Genomic DNA, 27,904 nt, shown 5'->3' on the forward strand with positions numbered 1-27,904 from the left:
ATTGAACAAGCCCGTTTTAGTTGTAAGTCTAAAAAGAATTTGAAATATTTTTGGTAAATAGTAATAACAATTTTGTTCAATGCTTACATATTTATTAGAGTTATGACCAATTAGAATTTTAAACACATGCCTTTTTTTTATTACGTTTACAATTGGCTATATGGGCCCCTAATATTGAAAAATATCCAAGGGCCCACGGCGATCGCCGAGTAGCCGGGGGGCCAGACCGACACTGGTGACTTGTTCTAAAATTATACAATTCTTACAAATACCATTATAGTACTTAAGTGAATACACAGCTCGTGATCTGAGTTAGATATATCAATAAAGGATATTTAAGAATTATTCATTATTCCGCGAATTCTTAGATTTCAATGATATGATTTTAATTTGCGTCGAGTTGCGTCCGATAATAATATAACGTATAAACGTATAAATGTATAATACAATCGGTCATTTTCCTAAAAATTTCGATGGTTCAACATTTGAATTTATTGTTGCATAATATTTTATTATAATATAAGATTAATTTTAAAATTTAAAATTTAATATTATTCAGAAAAAAAAAATAACTATAAAAGTATAAAATAATAATGTAGTCTAATAATGATAATAATAATCATGGCTCCATTATGTCTTTACGCCGACGCCATCTACGCTGACTAGTATCTACACCGACGGAAAAATGCCGACGAGTATGTTTTTTTAATAATTTTTACAAAACAAATACATTTTTATGGGACTAATATATAAGAATAAAAATTATGGAAAAATAAATTGGTTATTAATTAATTAGAAAAGATAATACCCAACTCGTTGTTACCTAGTTTTTTTTTAATAATAAGAGCCTTTTTATGCTATAAAAAGGGCATTTTTTTATAACGAAAAGTACCCCAACTTGGCTATTTAGCAATATTGAAATCGAAACTAATAGCCAATTGTCGGGAATTAGCAAATTACGAATGTTAGTGGGGCAAGACATAGCTCCCGCTGCTTTTTGCCTTACTTTAACGATATTAAATGAGCGCTTATGATTTACCTGCGTAAACCGTACATATATATAGGTGCCGCTTTAATGATCAGTCAGTTCGATTCTAACATTCGGTCCTGTAAGAAGTTAAATCAATCATGCCACTTCAATTTGTTTTAAGCCAGAAGGGCAATCAACAGTTGGATTAACACCAGCACAGGGATGACGGTGTTATCGAGATACAGCATTGTGGATTAAAGAAATCGTTGAATATTATGGGAATCGCGACACCTCCGATTATTTGCAGAGAATTGAACATTTTGTTTTCTATCACTGGGACTTTGTCACCTTCTTTTTAAAAATATTCTTACTTACCTATCTAATCTTACAGTTCTTAACAGATAATGCATGCAATCGTTGAATATTTCATGTTGACATACGATTTAAAATAGATATATTTTGTTTATTTTTTCCCTTTAAAAAAAATTTTTTTTTAGAAAATTGCTCCTGTGAGTTATATTATATATAGGGGAGAGGTGGCCACAGTGAGACAATCCTTCAACAGCGTTATGGTTTTATTCTAAATATTATTGAGCATTAAAAAACATATTAATACAATTAAAATTTAACGAAATTTCAACCCAGAGAAATTATTTTTTTAAATGTCATAGTGTCTCACTGTGACCCAGCCTTGTACACAACGAGACACGTCACGGGACACTATGGTACATAATATAAAACCTTTTAAATTTGTAGTTTATCTTTTATATTTAAACTTTTCATTTCACAACATTTATATAATACATATATGATAAAACAATTAAAGAGAATTTTTTAACAAATTTTAAAATAATTAATTGTGTTTTTGTACAATTAAAAAAATGTAGGTGTTCACTTTGTTTATTTCAATAGTTTTATGTTAAAGTTTTAAAAATTAAATAAAAATCATAACCTAATATCACTTTATTATGATCACAATTTATTTCAACAGTCTAGTTTTGGAGTTAACTGATGTTGGGTACAGCGAGACAACAGTAGTTATTTGTCTCACTGTATACCGATCTATTATTTTTCAGATTTTTTATTATTCTCGTATGAATATTTATGATAAACAATTCTGCATATAACTAAATTGTGCACAAGAAAAATTTAATTTATTCATACCTTAAAATACGTAACTTTGAATAAAATTCGATATCAAAATTGAAAAAAACAAAGCTCACATTTTTCACGTTTTGATAACAAAAAATAACAATATTATGAAAAGATGATAGGTAGTATCATTTTTGACCAGAACTTACTAATAGCACGGATATAGATACTAGTATAGTAGTATCTATATCCGTGACTAATAGTAAAGTTAACCATTATATTTATTAGGATTTTATGAATCTTCTGGATTCTCCATCTGATGATTAAATATTAAATTAGTCGACTTATATTTAATGGATCACTGTGCCCCGTGTCTCACTGTGGCCACCTCTCCCCTAAGCACGAACGCACAAGACTACATAGGTTAGTGAGGTCATGGGGGAGGTTCTTTGCATATTTTATGTGAGTCTATAGGTATGTTGAACGAACAATGTTTTAAAGTATTTGAGTAAAATACTTTTTCCGTATTGAATACTTTATTTAATACTTTTACTTTTGAAGTATTTGAACGGTGTTTAAAATGTTTTTTTTTTTTAAATATCGAATGCTATTTTTATTCCTTTAATTCATAATTTGTTTCTATTTGTAATCATTGTTAGATAAAAATACGGTGACGTATTTTTCATGATTCAACTTCATAAATATAATTAGTAATTACATTATATTGATATAATATTTTATATTAATTATTATTCATAAATGGATGATTCGAAATTGGTTTTAATTTTAGTCTATTTATAGATCAGTTAAATATTTTTTTCTCCAGAAAACAGTTAATTGTCAACAACGATCAATAACCGAAACGGTCGCAGCACATCGGTACCTACCAATTCATATTATAGCCGTTAAATAAAGCCTTTATATATTCACATTGTTATTGGCTGTAAAATATACTGAGAGATTATAATTATAAAACATTTAAATATTATAAATTAAATATCATACGAATAATCTGTAAAAATGATCCAAGTATAATCAATATCACATATAAAATAATAATAACATCAGTTTTTATTTTTATAAAATTATTTTTTAGAATGATTATCCTTAGTTTAAACATTTTACTAACTCAGAAACTACTCGTTAGAATTTAGATACATCAACATTTTCAAAAAATTATCCACAAAATAATTTACAGTAAAAAAGGGGGTTCTAATTTGAAAAACTTAAGTTTAAATCACCACATGACAATCCTTAAGCGGTACAAAAAATCTTAAGAATTAAAAAATATGGTCTTTGAGTGTATTCAAATATTCAAAAAATCAGATTTTGAATACCTTCATTATTAAAGAAATAAGGAAGTAAATATGCTTGGTGAATCACCCTGGTAATGCAACAATAACAAAAAAATAATGAATTTTTGATTAATATATCTAAATGGCTAAATACCTAGAATTAAATTGAATTTTTTTATATTTGAAGATTATTTCAAATACTTTTAAAAAATATTTTAGTAATCCTCAAATACTTTACTATTGGATTTGGGTGGTATTTTAAATACTTTATTTTATAAAAGTATTTTAGTAACGAGTAACGAAGTTAACGAGAATAACGACAAAATACCTAATTGAATTCTTGATAATCGAACATATAGGAGGTTGGATTGGTGCAAATAGCAAACACAATATCATGTTCGAATCCCTACGCGCGATGGTGCAAACTACAAAATCCTATTATTTTAGTGCAAATAACAAACCCCAGAATAATAAAATGTGTAAAGAACAATGAGCACTTCCAGCTCGGTGAAATTTGATGACATCTATCACCGTAGATATGTATTAATATAATACGCATTTCCAAACGAGGGTCTATAAATAAGGTTATTTTTTTATCAAATAAATGTCACAGAGTCTGCCGCTGATGTTTCTTATATGTATTTACCACAGCTAAGGATAGAAAAGGCTTTTTTTAAAAAAAAAAACGTTATTAGACCAACAAGAAATCGAAAATAAAAAGTAAAACGACGACAAAAACATACCGTAAATCGAAAAAATAAAATAATAAAAGAAATAATTCCACGACCAAAAAATGAAAAACAATAATGAACTTCCTTTTTTCCCTCTGTAATATTCTTTTACAACTTTTCCTTTCAATTAGAAAAATGTCCTTCGCACCCTGATTCCCAGACCTTATAATATCTGTTCTAGTTACATGTCTTTTTTCCACGACTTCCCTGCATAATTAATTGTACCATTTCTTTTTCTTATTCTTATTTCCATTTTTCACTCCACCAATGCTACGTTCTGCCGCTTCTTTTATGACCGTCCTAATCTTGTTCCAATCTGTTTCTATATTCTCCGCTCTACAGTCTTTAAGATGAAAATCAATACTATCTGCATATTTTTTTTTAATATTTTCGTTTTTAAATTGGTCTACATTGAATTTCACGCTTTTCCTCTCCTTAAAGCTTTTCATGCTTGTAATTTGAGCTTGAATTTTGATATCAACAGGAAGTGATCTGTATCGATATCCCCTCCTCTGTAGCTTCTTATGTTATTTATGCTGGATTGAATCCTATTTTCAATTAATATGTGGTCAATCTGGATCAGAGTATTTCCATCCGGAGACTTCCACGTAGCTTTATGTATGTTCTTGTGAGGGGAATGTTGTACTTCTCAATATCATGTGATTTGACGCTGCAAAGGAGATGAGCCGTAATTCGTTTTTATTGCTTATGGTATGCAGGCTTTCTTTCTCAACTACCGGAGCGTATTGAGGTTCTCTCCCACATTTAGCATTTGTGTCTCCCAGCAATATTTTGACGATATTTCCCTGTAAACTAACCCATGTTTCATTCAGCTTATTATAAAACTCATCTTTAACTTCATCTTCACTTGTTTCTGTCGGGGCATGCACGCACACTAGCATTATGTTAAGTGGTGTCGTATTTAGTTTTAGACATGTCATTCTCTCCGATACTGGGATAAACTCCTTCACATATGGTTCCAACTTTTCGTGTACTGCAAAAGTGCAAAGCCAGTTCTGAGATGATGTCTATCTACTAGTCCAGAAAAGTATATTATATAATGCCCGACTTTCATCTGTCCTACTCCAGCCCATCTAATCTCTTGCAGGGCAGCTATATCAATGGTGTATGCATCTTTTGTCTCCACCAAATTCTGGCATGCACCAGTTCTAAAATGGCTTGTTGTGTGCCATGTGGCAATCTTTATCTCCGCTGTCTGTTTTCCATGTCCATTCTTTAATCCATAAATCCGTGTCTGAGGCTTGGTTTGTGATGATATCATAACAAGTATATTTTTAAACGAGGAAGTTAGCCCTTCGCTTAATCCCCAACGTGGAGGACCAGATCTCCCCAGACCGTTAAGTCCAGGAGAATGGCTATCGCAGTTTCTGTTTCCGGTACGGATATTATTTATTATTCATAGTAATAAATATATTTTAGATTCTAAACTGCAATGAATGCATTGATTTTATTAAACTATATAAAAATATACATAAATTTATTTATTTCAAGATAGCATGTAGTTCATACTGCAACATGTACATTTATAAAAGTTTCACCCTATACAAAGTATATACAATATACATTATACTTGTACATATCTAGGGTGTAAGACATAAATCAATTGATTTCGCAATAATATCCACAAAATATTATGTTATTTTTATTCAATGTATATTATAATATAGCAATTTTATTTTTATATATGAGTAAAGACAATACAGTATGATCAACTGTGTTAAAAATTTTAAATTAATTAACATATAACTTGTGTATTAATAATTTTATATATATATAAACGATATAATATGTGTATACCTACAATATGACCAATGTTTAAAAATTTTGAATAATACTTTAAATTTTATTTTTTTATATATTTAAATAATTATTTTTTATATATTTGACCAATAATGTGTCAAATTTTTTTAAATAATACCTTATTTAATACTTTAATTTTAATTGTTATATATTTAATTATTGTAATTTGACTTTTTTTCGTGGCTTATTTTTCCCATGGCTTTTTTTTTCTGTGGATTATTTTTCCCGTGGCTTTTTTTCTGACTACCGTGTGATGAGTATTATGGATTGTTTTTGATGAAGATTAAATTTGCATTGTGACATCATGTTTTTGCTATTTATTCCCCCTTGCAGTATAATAGCTCAGCTGTGCTATTTTGTTGTTTAGGTAATTTTTGTATTTGTACGTATGGATTATGTATTTCTGATATATTATAATGTATGCTTAATATTACTGTGACCAAAGTATTTAATACTTTTAATTGTATGCGGTACAATGGGCAGTTTAGTTTAAATATGTATGTTCTGTAGTGCAACAATATTTCAATGTAAATCGTGACATATGTTCATTTCATATTTGTGTAAGACATTTTAGCAATGAAATTTTGGTTTTTTGAGTCAAAATTTGAAATCAACATTGTGTGAGTATGGCCGTTGTAGGCTATTTTTTTGATTGTGATGTTCCGGTTGCGTTACATTTTCTTATCGGCATCCACAGGTGTTATATGATGATGTAAGTGTCTGGGAATGTTGGTTACGTAATATTATTTTTATATTACGTAATATATTTTAATTGCGTTTTAGTTCGTACACCAAAATATGAGTACGTCCGGTATAATTATTTTATGATTTTATTCGAGTATAATATGGTGTATAATTCATATATTACAATTATATAAAAATTTTAAAAGTTAAGATTTAATAACACTTTAATTTAATATAAATAAATGTATAAATAATACTACTTTAATCTATTTTAATATTAATTTTAGTTATTATTTGTCATGGTTCATAAGTTATGAAAATATTTTATTTTATCAACATTTTAGGTTATTAATTTTCAAAAATCGCATGTTCCATTGTAGTCAAAATCAAAATTCAAAATATGTCTAAACTTCAGCTAACTCAAATAAAAATATTAAACGACGAAAATCATTTTTTTTTTTTATGAAAGATTAGTGTTTCTCAACATAAATTATACAAAAACGATGTATTTTGATTTTATTACGGTATATTTCCTCGGGTTTTTGTCGTTTTCTGAAAAATGAGATTTCTGCAACACGTAACTTTTGATTCTAGCGTACACAATTATATCATTCATCAAAATCAGTAGATAAACTATATGTCTGCGAGTCTGTGGCCTTTCCTTATAATCTTCCTCTTTACAAAACAATAAAAAACTAAAATTATGAGTACCTATTATGCTATAATATATTACTATAATTAGTAGGTATTTGAAAATTTGATAAAATTTAAAATAGTGAAACATTTCATGAAACATTTCAAATGCGTGAAATATTTCAGTATTATTATAAATTTTTTTTTAAGAGCCATTTTTACGTATAATTATTATTTATTATCATAAACATCCATAACTTACCTTCACAATTATATAATATCGAAAACAATCACTAATTACTCATTAGTGATAAAAAACTTCAATGTTTCACATTTTTGTGAAATATTTCATACTACTAACACGTCTAACACTAACACTGTGAGTCGATGTCATCAGTCCAAAAATTATAAAACCGTTTATCCTTAATTTTAACTACTTTTGTCATCGATATTAGTATATTAGTAAGTTTTTTTCGGGTGTGGAGGGTATTATTTGTTGTGATTAGATTTACATATATACTGATAGCAGATAGGTGATGTAAAATGTAATGACTCTAAAAATAATCTGATTGAACTGATTTAATTTTCATTCAAAAAAAAAAAAAATGAAAAAATTATAAGTCTCACTTGTTTGCTAGTTTGCAAGACTTATACCTACCCGGGCCTTCAGGGCCTCAGTCAGCCTCTGTAATCACGACAATGAAGCCGATGCAGCCTCGTACATAATGTATTATAATTATGTGCAGAATCTCGTCGAGTATTTATGTGTTTGACGTCAACATATACCTATTATGATATTATAATCTTTTCTAATAATTTATGTATACTGTTCAAAAGGTTCGGAAAAGTTATTACTCTTCCCTACAACGAAGTATAAAGTTTTAATTCTAATTTTCGAATATTTATAAGGACGTATAAATTCGACACGTATTTGAGCATACTCTACTGAAATTCCTTTCTTCTATACTTCTCTTATTTTACGTGCCAGATGTATCGAATTTTAGTTTTAAAACAATGGTTGAAATTTTGAATTAGGCGTACCCACCTCTGACCTGAATCGCGAATATGTTTTGTCCCCGTCAATAAAAACCAGCGGAGTACGATTGCGCGCGTTTTACCTTTTTAGGTATACGATTGCGCGCAGTGCCAGAATAACAAAAGACAACATTTTAATTACTCAAAGGCGTACAATTGCGCGTGAAATTGGGTGCGACGTTGCCAAATGTATTACGTAAATAATAAAAATACAAAAAGTTAATAATATTAAAAAAATGTTATTTAAAAAAAATTAAAAAATTAATGTAAATAATAAAAAATAAATAAAGTTAATAATATCAAAAAAAAAATAATACAAAATAAAGAAATTTAATAATTGAAAAAATATAATACTCGTTTAGTAATTCAGTACTTATACGCTATTCATAAGTTAATTTCTAATTAACTTTATTGGCCGGGTAGATATATATTACTTGTAGCTTTTCGCTTGCAACTTTCTCTCAATACTTGTCGATCAATTTTTTGTATCGGATCAACAGGATGGTTATGTTCACTAGCATTTTCTATAATTAAATCATCAATCGTCATCAACACTGTGGACGTACACTGTTTTTACAGCACCTCCATCTTACATATCCATCAGCCCGCTGCCTGATACACCTAAATTTGTGCCCATTGACTAGCAACAAATCATTTCCCCTCTCCGACGTCGAATTTCGTTTTCCATTTTTAAAAAAATCAACACAAAATTGTACACTGTGACACAATTCAAACACCGAACACAACTGATAGTTAATTGATATAGTCACATCATGCACGATTATAGTAGTATAGGTATATTCGTACATGTATGGACATTTACAATAAAGATAATATTTTTGATAATATAACCAATTCATTCTTAGTGATGGGAAGTTTGTCTGATATCGGCAAAAATAAGTTATAAATAATCTACTATAATCTACTATGGTATCGTACGGATTTACCATGGACCTATATATTTGGCAACGTTGCTTAAAAGTTAAAATAATATAGCGCGCGCAATCGTATCGCGCCCATAAAAACGAGTCCACAGGGCACAGAAATTTAGGGCGGTACTCCTTTCATCCAAAAACGACCTTCCTCTATTCAATTAAAAATGATTGCATTCTTTTTGCCCAATTTTCATGTTTATCATATTGGAAAGCAGCAGTATCTCAAAATTTAATTTTTCTAATCACTTATTTAATTTTTTTTCGAAGTTAATTTAATTAAGTCATTTAGCTTAACCCTGCAGAGAACACCATGAAGAGGCGACTTCTATTCCTCTTCAAAAATATATTTTGTGTTTGTGGACATTAAATTATTATTATCTAATATAAGATGGATTTGTCAATAATTTTTATGAAGTGTTAAAATATAAAAATGTTTTATAAAAAATATTTGAATTTAAATGTTTTGTATAGTGTTGAACGATATAGATTTAAGAAATTCATATAGACTTATCTCTCCTCTAAGGCACTGTTGTATTTTGTCCTCGTGTTTATTTGTTCTTTAACTTTCCTATCTTTAGGAAAATATTGTCAATGTATAGGTACTATTTAATTTAATATAGACATTGGTTTAGACTTCTTGTATAACAGCCAACCACGTACCAATTGGTGGAGAAATACAATAAAAACTTTTGTTAAACTGTTAAAAAATGCATGAAAGGACTCACATGCATTAGTCGTTTTGATTAATTCTGACGAGTTAGCTGCCCAAAATTGTGTGATAGTGATGCTTTCTAACATTTTGAACATGAAAGGTGAGCAAAAACAATGCAAAATATATTTTTAGGTGAAAAGAGGAAACTGTTTTATGGTATTTGGTCAAAATTTATATCGATACAGTTTTTCATTTTTCATTTATCAAATGTTTAAAAAAAATGTTTTATGTCTGTATATAATTATTAAATTCAAATTCATTATAATGTAATTTTCTTTAGTCAAATTGAAATCGTTATTTATTTTATATTTTCAGATTCTTAAAATCTTTATGAACAAAAATAAAAATATGTCAGTTTAATTATTATATTTAAATTCAAAACGATGCATTAATTAACTATATTATAATATAATATTAATTATTAAATGTTCAATAGAAATACAATAGAAATGTTATAAACAATATATAGGTATCTAGGAGTATTTTTTATTTTTTATAAAATAATTAGTGATTTAATGTAAATGGGTAATTATTAGATATGGTGCTGACATTTTAAGTTTAAAATAAATGGTTGTATGATTGAAATGTCAAAACATAAGTATTTATATATAGTAAATTTGTAAATATGTATAATGTATATTTGAATGACTTTGCAAGAATTTATTTTGCGTGATGTTGAATTTAAATTTAATAACTACATTTTAAATTTTTTCAATAAGAATTAAAATTTTAAATTAATAAAAAAAAATTGATTTAAATGGTCGACCGGCAAAATGTCGGGGGACAAAACCTCCAACAACTCTCGTGAGCCGAATGTCTTGCATTATAGACGGGCACGAAACGTCCGTGGCTGGTTATTCTTTTACGGGGGACGAAATATCCGTTTACTCAGTTGTTACCTACATTGGCAACTGTTTTAAAACACACCAACTTAATATTTTAGCAAACAATATTATACAAAAAAGCAGGAAAAATTGTTGACTACCGCTATTTTAGGTTTCAAGTAGTTTTCGAGTACATTTTCTTTGTATTCATGGATATATTATCGTGTCATCAATTTAAATCAAATTATAAATCATTGCATACGAACAACTGCGATTACATGAATACGACAACAATCATTTCCTGGGAAAAATAAACATATAGTTTTGCTAAAAATAGATTAACGTGGTATTATTATACGTTCATATTATCTGATATACTATCTCAATTTTTCATTGGAATGGAACGAATTTAACATTAATTTGGAAAAAAATGGTAAGTGCAACTTTCAAATTAGTAAAATTGGTTACTAAATTAAATTTTATCCTAATTTAATTGTTTTAATGTAATTTTTTTGAAACTAAAGGATGTAAACAATCATCAAAATCAAATCATGATCGTTCTAAATGTTTGATCTGCGTTCAAAAACTATTATACTCACTAAATATGCATTATATTACTGCTCACTCAAATTTATATGCTGCATATGAATTTGTCTTAAGTTTATCAGTCAGTCAAGTTAACTGTGAACGTACATTTAGCACTAAAGATGATAAAAAATAGATTACGTTCGTCATTGAACCAAGAACAGAGGATTTAAAAAGGATGTTAGGAGAAAAACTAGTTTTGGAAGAGGTTGATTTTCAAGATGTCTTGGAAATCATAAAAAATTCTTCATCGCTTTTATTAAAACTGTTATCATGATATTATAATATAGTTATTGAAATAAATAAATTATTTGTATTACATTTAACTAATTACCCCTATAGTCAAAGACTCAGAGAGTAGGGCCGCTATTATATTTGGGATAGTGGGCCGGGCCCTACCCAGTCCGGTCCTGCGAGACGGTGTGTCGTTCTACCATACATGTTAGCCTACTGATTTTAAAACAACTTATGAGAAAGACCTATTAGTATTACATTTCAAACTTTTTTAATTTAAAAAAAAAAATTAGCTCAAGGATGTATCGATATAATATGATTATTATGCGTGGAAAACACTAGTGAAATTTTTTATTGAAAATGACGAGTGTCTATAGTATACGGTTTTTATAGTTTTTGAGTAATGCTACAAACAACTACACAGATTTTTTCAAAAATCGATTTTACACATACAAATTCACATAGTTCCTTAATTTCTCCCCTTCCCGTCGCCTCCATCATCGTTTTCAAAAACTACTGAGAATTCTAAAGTTTTGAATTCTCGAATTCACCAACTAGGTTTGCTAGTATTTTATAGTATCATTACCTATAGTTTTTATACCCAAAAAATTTAAATATTAAGTAGATATTTTTAATTTGTGTACGTGCTAGTGTGCTACAAACGAATCAAGGAATGAATACGGGCGCAGTAATAATGCAAAAAAAAATTCCCTTTGGTCACTCTCCATACCTATATATCTATTTCACTGGTATATTCGAGAAGAGCCAGGGGCATGCCTAAAAAAAAAATTCGGGAGGGGAGGGTTCAATATTTTTACTAACACGTATTTCATTTCAAGTGTACTTATTTACTATGTATTAATTTGGCGAATATATTTACATTATACAATATACATTGGTCAGATGTCAAATTATTCAATACTTCAATAACATTAAAAAATAAAAATAATAATTTATCATATAGATTTCACGGATTACGGTCGGCGGTCAATGTAATCTATTCTATAGTAGTAGAGATATCGATAATGGTTTATATAAATACACTAGTTTCCAACAAATGTTTGTAATATAAAACTTTAATTATATACAAATATTAAGCAATACTCTTTTAATAAATTCGTTAAGATTTCGGATGTGGGGGGGGGGGGGGTGAACATCCCCCCCTTAGGCACGCCCCGAGTAGAGCGACCCCCCCTCCCCCCAACTTAAATAATTATTAGTTTTTATATAGAAAAAGTATAACTTACCAGCAATCTCTCTGAAATTGAATATTTATCATCATTTCTGCTAGAAAAGTGGCATCAGACACAAAAATAAAAATAAAACAGTTCTCTGTAAAATAAATACGGAAGAATTTAATAATTTTGTTGTCACCCCATTTGACTAAATCGAATAGATTCTATTTGTTGTATAGTTGTATACGTCCAAACGTATATATAATAACAACCGCATTGCACTTTTCAATTTAATGTACGTATCGGATTGTACTTCGTCACTTCAACACATCCACGAAGATGTATTTATAATAGTATGTATAGTAGGTACATCAAGATATGGCTATAGTGCAGAACACGACACATTTAGTTTAAAGTGAAAACGTTCACGTCTGTCAATGATGGTACGATTGCTACTATACCACATCGCATATTGAACATTGCCCGGTGAGATAAAATGTATGAAATCAAAGCTGGTAAATTGTTCAATCAGATCGTTTTCAGCTGGCTTATTATTTCTAAAAAGTCATCAGTGAAACGCATCAGTCAAAGACGTTGACGGAATCCAGAAAAAAATACATATATCTTGATAATAACTATTATCTGAATCGGGTTATAAGTGTTATCTAATTTAAGTGAATCATAATCTTTGAATTACCACACCAAATTTGCCCAAAATAAAATCGACATCCCCTTATTCGAGCGTTATATGGAAGACTTTCGCTACAGCATTTTTACACAGTAGAATGTTGTAAAAACGATAATCATTCGCCCGATGTAACTACGACTCGTGGCTACGTTTAAAAGGTTATTCAGGCCAGAATTCAGCAGAAAAGTGTACCGAAAGTAATACAACAATATAAAAATCATCACGCCGCTTAAAAAAATGTCTAAATAAGATGACAAACACTCGATGCGTTATAATAACTGGCAAAATGTATACGTACATTATTAAATGTATGCCTTAAATTACCCGATTTTTCAGTATTAATTATTATTATAGTAATAATGTGTTTTGATTCAGGTAGGTACATATGTATTGTTTTGCTACAGGTATTTTGCGCAAGCGGAATGAAAATTAATTAATATTTGTCACCGCAAGCAGACTGCGGTATAAAAGTATAATAACTCGTTCGAGTGGTTCCACCGCAGTAGGTACAATAATAATATTAATAATTATTATGCTATGTAAAGTAGCCATTAAACGTCTAGCTAATGGACAGTGCAAATACAGTTCGGCGTATACACTATAATATACATAATTATTTTTGTTGGACATTAATTTAATTGTTTTTTAAGCTCGTATATACCTGTTCGCGTTAAAACAGACATAATTTTAAATCCACAAGTTTGCGGAGTTAACAACTTGAAACTATGTAAAAAAATATTTTGAAAAAGTCAATACTTTTTTAAATAATGAGTGTTGTTTGATAAAAATATTACCCTGTATATATGGTGTGTTATAAAATCAGGACGTAGGTATTGTTATTATATAATATTCGCATTGGCGATTGTACTAGTGAAGTGATAAGTATTGTAAATACTAATATTACTGTTCCATCATCTATTAAATGGGTTTCCGCCCGTCAATAATAAAATTAAAAATTAAAAGTAACGGAATTTTCTCCTATAAACTTTTTGATGGCGGTAAAGAAATACAGCAATTAATATTGATTTTTCAGTTATGATAATATTGATAAATTCAAATAATGTCTGAATATAATAATTTATAATTTAATTCGAAATTTTTAATTTATTGCATTTATTTACTTTTAATATTTTCAATACTGTTGTTGTTGTACTTGAAATCTGATTGTTATAATATATTATTTGTAAACGGAGTTTATCCGTAATAAAGATTGTTATTATAATCACTTCAAAATATGAATCTACCTCCCTCCCCCGCGTACTAAAGTACCTACTAAGACATTATTGTGTATGTTACACCTGCAATGATCATAATTCATAATATTATTATTAAAATCATAATATGCATATCAGAGAGCCATTTTACATAAATATCATATACGAATTTGTTAAAATATTTATTTAAATATTATTTAAATTACTTAAATTATTATTATTATTATTTAAATACTTATTTAAATTACTATTTAAACTGAAGTGTATTTATTATTATTTACTAATACATTTGTTGTGACTTCATAAAACAATAGATATAGGTATAATTAATAAGTTAATACGCATAAGAACGATTAATATATGAAGTATCGATGAGTGGGTCGCCTAGGAATATCGCGTTTATAACTACAAAAAAAACTAAATAAGTGATTTTGAACACCTTCAACCGTCATCATGATGAAATAAAATAAAATAATAAAAATAAAATCATTTTATGATTATGAGTAACTTTTAGGATTTTGTAGGTATAGAACACTATAGAAAAAAGGTGGACAAGTGGGTAGGTAATTATTGCTTAGTTACATAATTCTATAATAGTGGTTGCAGTCAAGCACATGCTTGAATGTAATGGATGTGTTATATTTTCATACGAAATATGTTTCTGAGCAAAGACGCTGTGTGACCTAAAAACAATAGCATTATATTATATAGATTATAGATACTTGTACAGTTGTACAAATAATGAAATTTAATAGTCTATTATTACTTTATTGACGAAATCTACAATCTATACATAAACTTTGTACAATGAATAGGTTTAATAAGAGACGGAAAAAAAATCAAGTTAAATAACATGAATCGAATGACTAGGAAGGGTACCCAGCGGTAACACCCCGTAGTGACAGTAAATAACAATGATAAATTATAAATTTTTAAAGGTGTTATCTGATAGCAACACTAAGCACTTATTTGGCTCGCTTATTGAAGAATAAGATCTCTACACCATTGCCTTTTAAGTCGTCGCGTCGGTGCGGGTTACCAGAGAGTGTGTTCTTTGATAATTTAGAGATTAGTGGATTTGTGTGTTGATGAGAAATTGAATATTTAAAAAATATTAATAAAAATTGAAAATTCATGGCTATAAATAGCGTTACTTTCCAGTGAACTTTTTTTTTCGATAGAGGTAGAAGGACTTTTTGGGAATTTCCTATTAAAATTACTATTGTTACCTATAAAAACAAAAACTTTTATGAATTTTTAATTGATAAATAGTTTACAAAATTAGAAAAGATATCTCATGGCAGCAAGAATAGTCAAAATATTTTGAAAATTCTATAATCATGTATAGAAATTTTTTATATACATATATTGTGTGAAATCTCGAGTGTCTTATTCGTTTTTTAATTGCAACAATATACCAAAAATAGAAAAATGAAAATTCACTACTTAACCTCTGAAAATCTAATAATGTAAACAATTTAAAATATATTTTCTGTTAAATTTTAAATTCTGAGTGGACCGATGAATGTATTTATTTTACAATGATGTGTGTTTTATTATTTATTTTTTTATTTTGTCTGTGTATACGATAAGTAGTTGAAATAATGCTTCGATTTTCTACTTCAGTAGCTTTTCCTATTGGAAAATGAATCTAGTTGGTGCATTGGGTAGGTGAAAATTCCCAGTAGTTTCAAAAGTGCTAATATAATAACTTTATAATATATTGTATATATGTCGCATCCATATGACCATATGGCGTTATTGTACGTTTCACGAAATGGACAACGTTTGCATCCATATTTCGAGAAATGGAACCGCGGTTTCTCCACTTCACGTAATTACACAATATGGATAATATTCCGTGAAATGGATAGCTAAATCATCATCAACGGAACTTGTTCCGTTATTTGGATGTCCGTATACCAAAACTTAAAAAACTTTTATTCTTATATATTATAATATTATATTATGTATTATCAAATTATATACAAATTATTATTTATTTAGACAAGCTTGTCTATATGTCTAGTTATGACAACGAGAATTAGATACATGTTAAAACAAGCCCATTTTTTGTTTGACATTTGCCTTTACATTTTACAGTAACAGCTAAAAAAACCTTGACCTCCAGTTAAAGAAGAGACAATTTCTCTTAATGACATTTCTTTTGTCTTATTCACTTGATTTATGTGAATGAAATTTGATGTGGCTAGTTTTATATTTCCAGGACCATACCAACCTTTTAGTATACCATGTTCAGTTCCTAAAAGATTAAGGTCATTTTCTGGTCGATCACTACTCCAATGATGTTAGCTGGGTCTGGACTCTACAGGACCTCTATCCACCTTTGGAACCGGGATTACAACACAATCTCCGACTTAAAATGTTGAAATTTTGATCTTACTGTCGACATTATTTTATTTATTTATTTCTTACGGAGTACATAAAAGGAAAAAAATAATATGCACTATTTTACTTTCTTATACACACTTTGCAAACACTAGACACACTCGTATTAAACGATCTTATAGCAAAATGAAAATTGGTATGCATTGGTGGGTCAAATTATTGACCGATAATAATGCTTATAAAATAAATAATATCTAAATACAATATTGTGACTGTCGTTTATGATAGAACAGATAAGAATTATTGTCACTGCACACAAACAGCTATAATATATGGACATACAAATAACGGTAAACATAATAGTTTGTATTAAAGAACCTATTTGTAAAATATTTTCTTAAACATAATATTGCAATATAATAATACAATTATTATATATTATAAATTATAATATATAAAAATTAAAGTTTTTTAAGTTTTGCTAGATGGCGTAGTAATCGACCAGAAAAATGACTTTAACTTTTTAGGAACTAAACATGGCATACTAAAAGGTTGGTATGGTTCTGGAAATATAAAACCATCCACATCAAATTTCATTCACGTAAATCAAATGAATAAGACAAAAGAAATGTCATTAAAAAAAATTGTCTCTTCTTTAACTGGAGGCCAAGGTTATTTTAACTGTTATTGTAAAAATGTAAAGGTAAATGTCAAACAAAAAATGGGCTTGTTTTAAAGGTAATTTAAAATGTACCTAATTCTCGTTGTCATAACTCGCAAGATTGTCTTAATAAATAATAATTTGTGTATAATTTGATAATAATATATTATAATATAGCCTATAGGTACATATAAAAATGAAAGTTTTTTAAGTTTTGGTATGTGGACATCCAAATAACGGAACAAGTTCCGTTGATGATGATTTAGCTATCCATTTCACGGAATATTATCCATATTGTGTAATTACGTGAAGTGGGAAATCGGGGTTCCATTTCGCGAAATGGATGCGCAAACGTTGTACATTTCGCGAAACGCACAATAACGAGATATATATGGATGCGAAATAGGTATATAGGGTATACATATAGCATATAGGTATATTATACCTACTATGAACGATTGAGTAAGTCGTGACAGTCGTGTACATAATGAATCTGATTTGATTAATTTGGAACTTATTTTATAGATACCTACATTTTTTTTTTTTTTTAATAATCACAATATAATTAATATACTCGTAGTTTAACACATCTTAAACTGACAAACTGTCTCCACTCAGAATTGTTTTTTGTATACAATATATCATTGAATTCAAATTTATTACCATCCATTACACTAACCCACTTGTAACCTACTGTATACAGCAGAGCAACATCCATTTACTCGCTTTTTATTTTTGTTTCTAGTTAATCGAAACATTTTTGAGAAATCTTCCGTTAAAATTTCTAATATTAGCTATGGAAAAAAAAATGTTTAAGAATATTTCTAACTCAAAAATAATTTGAAAATTTTCGAGATTTTGATGAATCTTGTCAAAATTTGAACTTAAATTGCATATATGTTTACTGAGTGAAAAAGTTTTTTACAGAAAAATAGTAAAATAAAATAAGTATTCTAAATAACATCAAAATACAAAATAACATTTTTATAAAATTCTTAAAATTTCTCATAGCTATATAGCTAAAAAAGAGTCAACATATTTTTTTCATATAATATTTTACCATATATGGGAAATACTAATATAAATATTTGATGACAATTTTATGTGTCTATGGATATTAGTTTTTATACTTCACCAAAAAAATAAAACTAATTTTTAAATTTAGATTTGCAAAACATTACGATTTTTTTTTAATCAAGACATTTTCGAACACTAATAATAATTTTCAATTTTAACTTTTCAAGCGTACCAACCAGATTCAATTTTCTATCAAAAATTAATATGCTGATGTCGAGAATCAGAGCATTTTCACTATCTAAAATATTTATGACATCATACAAAAACTTCTAAATTATTTTATTAAACCTACAAAAATAGTGAATTCTCATATATATGTATATCATATTATATTCAAAACCGTTATTAAATACATAGAATATATTTAAAAACACTAATGATTAATGAAAATAAATGTAAAAATACTGTTTTCTCAGTTGAAATAAAATCATATATACATTACATGCATGATTTCCTATAATAAGTAAGTATTTATAGAAGTTCAAATGTTGTCAAAATGCATAAAAATAAAAAACATTTGATATTAAAAAATGTATTCAATGTTTAATTTTTATAGATGTAATGGAAATTTAAAAGAAGGTTCCTCATAAGTTTTTCATAGTGTAATCAAAAAATCTAAAAATTATATGAACACAATCATTTTTACAAATATTTAAACTTTAAAGTTAGGTAATGCAATTTAAACATTTAAACGGAGAATAATGGTTTTGAAGATTATTATTTTGTAATTATTTAAAAATATTATTATAATTAGTCTAAGGTCAAAATCGTTTTCATCACAACTATTTAATATCATTGAATATTTTTATTTTAACGCATCCGTTACAGTACTATAATATATAAAATATCTAATATTTTAAAACTGACAGCATTAATCCGACGTGCTTCTCCTGAAACCAGCAGACTCTGCGCACGCCTATAGATTTTGTGTAATATAGTTACAGTATAATATCAGTGGCGCAGATTTAAATTGAAACTGACAGTTCCAATAATTCGATTGACTCAACCATTCACCGAACGACTGTGAAACGGGCTTCACTAATTATTTGATATATAAATAATTTAATGGCGTTCCTGTTTTTGATAAAATTATTGCACAAGGACTCAGAGTGGTATACAGAATGATTCACCAAGCATTCTCACTCCTCATTTTTGGATTTTTACTTTAATGATAAAATTATTTATTTATCAGAACCAAAATTCAAACAAGTATTTGACTTTTTTTCATGGTGATGATTCGTATTAATTTATCGGCATTAATAATTTATACAAATAATCAAAGTTTAAATAAATAAATACTACATCCAGTATTACATAGGTATTCTATATTTTTGTAAAACCACTTTTAAGGACTTTTATGCTTGAGATAAATATTTAAATAACTGAGTGACTATTTTCCTGCATTTTGATTTGGGTACATAAAAATTTCAAAAAAATATTTACTACATAATTTAAGGTAAAAGCTATGGTTCTTATTTGAGGAACATAAATTTATATCGAGATTCATGTCACTCTTTAGTTAGTTCAAACAATTTCAAAAATTTGAATAAAAATTAAAGCTTTGAATATAATTGAAAATTCCAAAAATCATGATTCAAATAATTTCATTAATAAATGAAAAAATGGGGTTGAGCATACTCAGGGAAACACTCTGTAAACTTTCCTGCTATTTTCTTACCCACTCAACAAATTTCCAAGGCAGTTCAATTAAACTACCAAAAGTACTTACGCGTGTTCGACACCACTGGAAAATAATATTATATTATACGGGAAAGTGCGGTTCTTCGAATTTTAGATTCTGAGTGAAGTGAATGAGCGAGAATGTATTGATTTTATTATTAATATTTTATACATAAATAATATTTTATATTATTAATTATTGGCATGAACGGTGGTCCCCTCAAAAGTCCGGACCCCAGTACCACGGGTACTTCTGACCCCCCCCCCCACGGCCATGTGGGGTCACAGTATCTAGCTGCTTTTATTTTAACGTATGTATTAAAGTTTATTAATTATAATAAATTTATGATCATTTGTATTATTTTATACATGTTACACATTAGGTACTTATTAGTGAAGTGTGAATATTTATGATTAAATGAAAAAAACTATGAATAAAATATTGTACATACACGCATTTTAAATCATGGTTCGAAACCAGACTAATCAACAAAAAAATGTTACTTTTGAAAACAAATTTATTTCTAAATTTTAACCAAAAATGTTTATTTTCTGCAGACTTTTTAACGAAATTTGAGTATTATATAGTGAGTCTTATATAACCGAATTGTGTAATGATGTATTTGGATACGTCCGGACCGTACCAGAAGATTTTGAGTCTATATTAAGCGACTGAACCTTAAATCTACGAGTCTTACCAGCGGCATCCATTGTATATATAATAATATATAACTATATATGTATACAATGCACGTCTACGCGTCGTATGATAATCTGTAGTACCTACGTTGAATATATTAAAATAATATACTGGACGTCGAGTGGTAACATATTTTTCTATGGACTCTATAATTATACACTATTATTAAATTATTAGTTATCCTTAATAATATTATAAAATACCTCCTGTAGCGTATGATATATAGACCTCCCCCGAAGCAGATATCTGCGTTTCTATCATATACAGGATGTCTCAGAAAGATCCGATTACAAAAAAATTGATGCTAATCAAACGAATGACAAAAATTGTTAGCATCATACGATAAGTAAATACTTTAAGAAATATACTCATGTTAGTGAATTCTCAAAAATCATATTTTTAAAAAAGTTATTACGTTCCAAATTAATTTAACAAAAAATAAATATTGAATTTTAAAAAAATTCTAAAAAATAAACTACCTACCTGATTTAGATAAATATTTTTACAATCAAAATTTTTCTTATAATCAGATTCACAAATGGGCTGTTTTGAATTTATCAGTAGTATGTTTTGGGGCATTCTGGAGCTCCTCCCCCTTAAATTTTACATGTAAAAGCATAGGCTCCTCTGTATAGGCAATTCGTAGTACATGCTCCTCCCAAGCTCCTCCGAAACCGACAATAATTAAGCAATATAGGCAACCCGCAACATACATAAATTCATCACACGCCGCCAGATCCTACACGTGACCAACACATATTTTTCCCCTTCCCACATTACTTCCCCTTTTATTTCCCCTTATGAAATTTTTTTTAAATATAATATTCTGGTATACTATTATATTGATCCTTTGTGGTATTTTACGTATGAAAATACACACGATACCACATATAGCACACATTAGTTTTCCATTAAGTACATTATAGGTAGTTAACCAGTCATTTGTTCGTTCATGGCACACACACACACACACACACACACAAATTCGTACATAGTTTCAAGTACACACATTCCATTCTATCCCTAACACCTTTTCTCGCGTCTTTACCTCATTATCCGTCTACACACCTATAGAGACATGTCTGAGTATTGTCGATGATTACCAGACAAAAAGTAGTGCATTAAGTAAAACGAAGCCAGTCCGTGTATTACCGTCTATGTGTATTGTTGTGTTTTGTCGTCTGAGTTCTAAAGTGTTTTTAAGTGTATTCAAATATTTTACAAATATTATAAAAATTTAATTATTTATTTTTCTTAAGCAAACGCCGTAGTTCATTTTTCCACCACTAGTTTGATATTAGCTCATGCGTCAATAATTCGCTTAGATAAAACTATTTCACACTGTTATTTAAAGTACAAGATATTTGTCTATAATTCATTACATATCTATTCGTTGAAGAGTCAAGTCGTGTATAGTATTCTTCATTCCTAATCATACCTAATCATGTTCTCGTGTAGTGTATGTGATAAAACATTTACATTGATTAAAAATCTACACAGACATGCCAAGTTGCATGATGTACCTAATAAAATTTCGTGCAGTATATGCTCAGAAATATTCACACGGAGAGATAACCTCATCAGACATAGGAAAGAAAAACATCGTAAGTATTTAACAATTTAATATATTTGTAAACAAGACGACTAAGTGTATCTTAGTAAAACTTAGTTTCATTACACTATCTAAATATAATATTATTTTAAATTATTTAACTATTAATATCATTTCTAGGCTCAAGCATTGTAATTCAACAAGAACCAACCATAACCAAGCGAGAAATTCAAGATTTCTTTAAACCAGCTGAACATATTTACGATTATAATGGTAAATATATCATTCATATGTTTATTCACCTCCTATGATATAACAATAATATAAATATATATATAATAAAATAATATTATGAACATCTCTCATATATACATATTTACCTACTAGTACTATTATTTCATAGTGTACAATAGTACGTATATATCTAAAATAATCTGATAATATTTCAAATAAACATATTTAAAGTTATAATTAGTTATTACTATTATTATAACGAACGCCAGCATGTGTAGGTATTACTGCTATAACCGAGAGCTCTATATCATTTTTGTTTTTGCTTTTACATATATAATTTATTTTTTATTTTTTATTTTTTATTTGAATTAAGCCTCGGCAACTATGACCATTGGCAACAATGGGTTTAACTCTAAAATATTTACATGGTATAAGTTACATATTATATACTATTTATAAGGTTGGACTTAGTAATAAAGGTTATTATTTGTCGTATATTGTCTGGGTGAAGGGCTTCTGACAGGATGTTTGAGATGCCTGCATAATATATTTATATTACATATACATGTATGTAATACTATAGCTTCACAACTATCTCCTTTTATTAATATATATTTTTAAAAATCGCATTTTCTATAATATGTTAAACATATCACTAAAATTTTTTAAATTCCTAATTTTTCTTTATAAAATTTTACTGAAAAAAAAAATTTATTTATAACCATTTTATCTTTACACACATATTTTCTATAATGTTTATCAATACAATAGTAAATTATTTATTTTATTTCAGTTCCTTCGGCTTCAAATCGCAATGATCTTAAGCGTGTACATGAGGAAAATTCGAACGAAGCAGTAAATGCTAAAAAAACACGCATGACTATCGTTAAAACCCCCGGTTTTGTTAAGACTGGTTCATCGCTCTCTAATAAAATCATTTGGTATTATAAGAAAAATACAGATAATTTGAACAACTTCAGCGCATTTTTAGTATCATCGAAAAAAGACTTAATTCAATTACTTAAATCATCGTCGACAAAACATCCAATTAAATTCAACCTGAAACTGGAAGCAACGTACAGCCGGCCAAACGTAGAGAATTCAGCTGAGAACCGTGCGTTTAAGACTTCAGCTAAAGAAATGTTTATGAATACGGATATTGAGTCAATAGTAGAACAAGCGTTCGCAAAATTATTGACCGAAGAAGATGTTTATACATCTAAAGGAAGTGGATTTACTTTGGAAGCCATAGACGGCTTGTTATTAGGTGTATATAAATATACACCTATGGGTGGCTCATCGTTCATTCCGTTACCAAATTACATTAAGAATAAAAAAGCTGTTATCAATCCACAAAACTCAGACCAACAGTGCTTCAAGTGGGCAATCTTATCAAGATACGTTTCGGGTAAGGCCAAAAATCAAGTGGCTGAAAATTATACATCGCTCGAGGACAAATATAATTTTTCTGGTTTATCATTCCCAACATCTGTGAGAGAAATAAAAACATTTGAAAATAATAACCTGAACACGTCTGTCAATGTATTTGGATTAAAAAAAAAAAAGAATAAAAAACATATTATTTTCCCACTTAAAGTTGCGGATGAAGAAAAAAAAGATCATTTCGATCTACTATTAATTACCAACGGTGATAAAAGCCACTACACATATATATCAAATTTCTCACGACTAATACGCTCACAGAAAACTGCTCATCATGATAGTATCATTTTTTGCAAACGGTGCTTCACATCATTTGACACTCGACCCCGGAAAAATACGCTATGCGGACAAGCAGCACTTGATCAGCATAAATTGATATGCGGATCGCATAAACCTATCCTACCTCAGATGCCTGAGCCCGGTTCAATGTTGGAGTTTAGTGCATGGAACAAAACACAACGCCACCCCATAGTTATATATGCTGACTTCGAAGCGCTTCTCGTTAAATGTAACGAGAAAAAAGGAAAAAATACAACTGTAATTCAAAATCACGAGCCTATGAGTTATGGTTTTTTCATAAAGGCAGATGATCACATACCGAAAGAACTGCTTGAAGAATTTGAAATACCAACATCGCCAGTTATATACCGCGGAAGTAATCAAAATAAAGAGGTAGCAAAACATTTTGTACAAAGTATTGTGGAAATAGCAGAAAAAATATACAAACTGCTCAAAACCAACACACCAATTATAATGACACCGGAACAGCGATGCATACATGAATTATGTAAAGCATGTAATTTATGTAAAAAGGAATTTTCCAAAGAAAACCATAAAGTAGCTGATCATTGCCATCTATCGGGAAAATTTAGACAAAGTTTATGTAATTCATGTAATCTCAAGCTTCAACAACCAAATTTTGTACCGGTTTTCTTTCACAATTTAACCAACTATGATGCACACTTTTTGGTAACTGAGCTTGGATATGATACAAACACAATTTCTGTAATACCAAACAGCGAGGAGAAATTTATTTCGTTTTCGAAATATATCAACAACTCCTTCACAATCCGCTTTATAGATACATTTAGATTTATGTCCTCCAGTTTATCAAATTTAGCCAAAAATTTAATAACACCAGACTTGGAGAAGTTCAGAGAGACGAGAAAACATTTTCCAATCGAAGACATGCCACTCGTTACTCGTAAAGGTGTTTACCCTTATGAGTATACGGATGGCTGGAGCAAACTGAAGGAAACGCATCTGCCGAAGAAAACAGATTTTTACAGTACATTAACAGAAGAACACATTAAGGATGAGGAATATAAATTTGCAAAGACTGTTTGGAACCATTTCAACTGTCATACGCTTGGAGAATATTCAGATCTGTATCTTAAAATCGACATCATGCTGTTAGCTGATGTGTTCGAGAACTTCCGAGACCTTTGTTTGACAACTTATAGCCTGGACCCGGCGTTCTACTATACTTGTCCAGGCTTTTCTTTTGATGCGATGTTGAAACATACTTCAATGAAGCTCGAACTACTTCATGACTATGATATGTTGCTGATGATTGAAAAAGGTAATGATATAATATTTTATAATATAATGTTATTATTTAATAATATATGATTTATTTTAGGTATACGTGGTGGTCTCACGCAAGCAAGTATGAGATACGCCAAAGCGAACCACAAAAAGACTCCAGATTATGACCAGGCAAATCCAAAATCATGGTTGATATACCAAGACTGTAAGTTTTTTTTGTAATTTTAATTTATTCAGTTAAATATATTTTTCTTAATTTAAGGCAATAACTTATATGGATGGGCCATGTCACAATACATGCCATACGGTGGGTTCAAATGGGTTGAACCAACACTCGACAAACTGAACAATTTGACTTATACTTCACCCATAGGAAGGATATACGAGGTGGATATATCCTATCCGCAAGAATTACATGATAAACACAACGACTTGCCTTTTCTACCACAGAACGGTATACCTACTGGTTCAAAAGTGAAAAAACTAATGGCAACATTAGAGTCCAAGAAAAATTATATTGTTCACTACCGTAATCTACAGCAAGCTATTAAAAAAGGCCTTAAAGTAGATAAAGTAAGCGTTTATTTTACAACAATTCTGCGATGAAGATATTTTTAACATTATAATATTTAAAGGTACATAGAGTCATTGAGTTTAATCAGTCGGAATGGTTGGCTGATTACATCAACCTGAACACTGAGTTACGCAAGAAGGCCACAAATGATTTCGAGAAAGATTTTTTTAAATTAATGAACAATGCAGTATTTGGTATGTTATTATAAATTATCATTTTTCATTTTTCATAACATTTTCTTATGATTTTCCAGGCAAGACGATGGAAAATGTACGCCAACGTATAAAAATTAAGTTAGTATCCAGTGAAAAGTGTTTGCAGAAACTTATAAATAAGTCAACGTTTAAGCACTGTACAACTTATAACGAGAATCTAGCAGCTGTATCGCTAGAGAATAAGGAAATTAAATTTGATAAGCCAATATATATAGGTAACTATTACACACACACACACAAATATTATATTTTAATGTTATTAATTCCAAATTAATTGATTATTTGTTTATTATAGGTTTTGCGGTACTTGAAATAAGTAAAACTCTTATGTATGAGTATCATTACGATGTCATGCAAAAACATTATGGTAAAAAAATAGAACTCATGTATACAGATACAGGTAAATATTTTAAAACCAACTTTATTTTCTTATACTGACTAACATTAAATTTTTAGATTCACTGGTGTACCATATTATTACGGACGACTTTTACCAGGACTTGGCAAATAACGTCAATTTGCTAGAACGGATGGACACAGCAAATCTCCCGAAAGACCATCCGTGTTACATTGCCGAGAGGAAAAAGATCCCAGGTTTGTTTTCCGACGAGACGGATGGACTCGTTATGACAGAGTTTTGTGCGTTACGGGCAAAATCATACGCATATATTCTACAAGGCAGGGAGAAGATCAAAGCCAAGGGAATCCGTGGGCACGTGGTCAAGAATTACATGACATTCGATGACCATAAGAAGTGCCTGTTTGATGACAGTGATTTAGACGTTTACCATCAAAATGTCTCCATACGTTCATTCAAACACCAGCTCAAGACCATTAAATCCAACAAATTAACTTATAATAACTATGATGATAAGAGGATTATACTCGAAGACAATATACATACCTACGCTCATGGGCATTATAAATTTGTTTGTTAATTGTATTCATAAAAAATATGTATATATGCAGTTTATTTTATAGTAATAAAAGTCTTATATCTTATTTCAGATCTTGTTATTATTTATATTTCCTTTATACATTCATTTGTTTACATTTGAATCAACTTACATTGCAAAGATACATATAGGGTAGAAATTTGAAAGTATGTCACAATGATATTTAATATACATATCATTAAATGTATACGTGTTTGATAAAATAATTAATAATAAAAATGAAACATGCCGAGTTTTTTTTTTCTTAGTACTAGTCGTTTATATAATTACTAATAATCACATACATA

At 29.0% G+C, this 27,904-nt stretch overlaps 1 protein-coding gene across 1 annotated transcript; it reads left to right on the forward strand.

The window, feature by feature from the left end:
• The first annotated feature begins 22,367 nt into the window (after nucleotides 1-22,367).
• On the forward strand, nucleotides 22,368-27,663 carry LOC149059621 (uncharacterized). The gene is made up of 9 exons (XM_089217461.1): nucleotides 22,368-22,699; nucleotides 22,828-22,920; nucleotides 23,675-25,906; nucleotides 25,967-26,077; nucleotides 26,135-26,445; nucleotides 26,508-26,640; nucleotides 26,700-26,876; nucleotides 26,957-27,061; nucleotides 27,118-27,663. Exons 1-9 carry the CDS (start codon nucleotides 22,540-22,542, stop codon nucleotides 27,597-27,599), a joined length of 3,804 nt encoding a protein of 1,267 aa, XP_089073587.1. The 5' UTR covers nucleotides 22,368-22,539; the 3' UTR covers nucleotides 27,600-27,663.
• The last annotated feature ends 241 nt before the right edge of the window (nucleotides 27,664-27,904 follow it).

This window comes from Diuraphis noxia, unplaced genomic scaffold (assembly GCF_037042655.1).
Source record: "Diuraphis noxia isolate RWA-SAM2 unplaced genomic scaffold, SU_Dnox_SAM2 contig0001, whole genome shotgun sequence".
NCBI lineage: Eukaryota > Metazoa > Arthropoda > Insecta > Hemiptera > Aphididae > Diuraphis > Diuraphis noxia.

What these genes read in the sequence shown, in the direction of transcription:
- LOC149059621 (XM_089217461.1), top strand. Translation starts at nt 22,540, where the DNA reads ATGTTCTCGTGTAGTGTATGTGATAAAACATTTACATTGATTAAAAAT. An exon ending in GTTGCTGATGATTGAAAAAG is followed by an intron (nt 25,907 to 25,966) that starts GTAATGATATAA and finishes GATTTATTTTAG; the next exon opens with GTATACGTGGTGGTCTCACG. An exon ending in AAGGCCTTAAAGTAGATAAA is followed by an intron (nt 26,446 to 26,507) that starts GTAAGCGTTTAT and finishes TAATATTTAAAG; the next exon opens with GTACATAGAGTCATTGAGTT.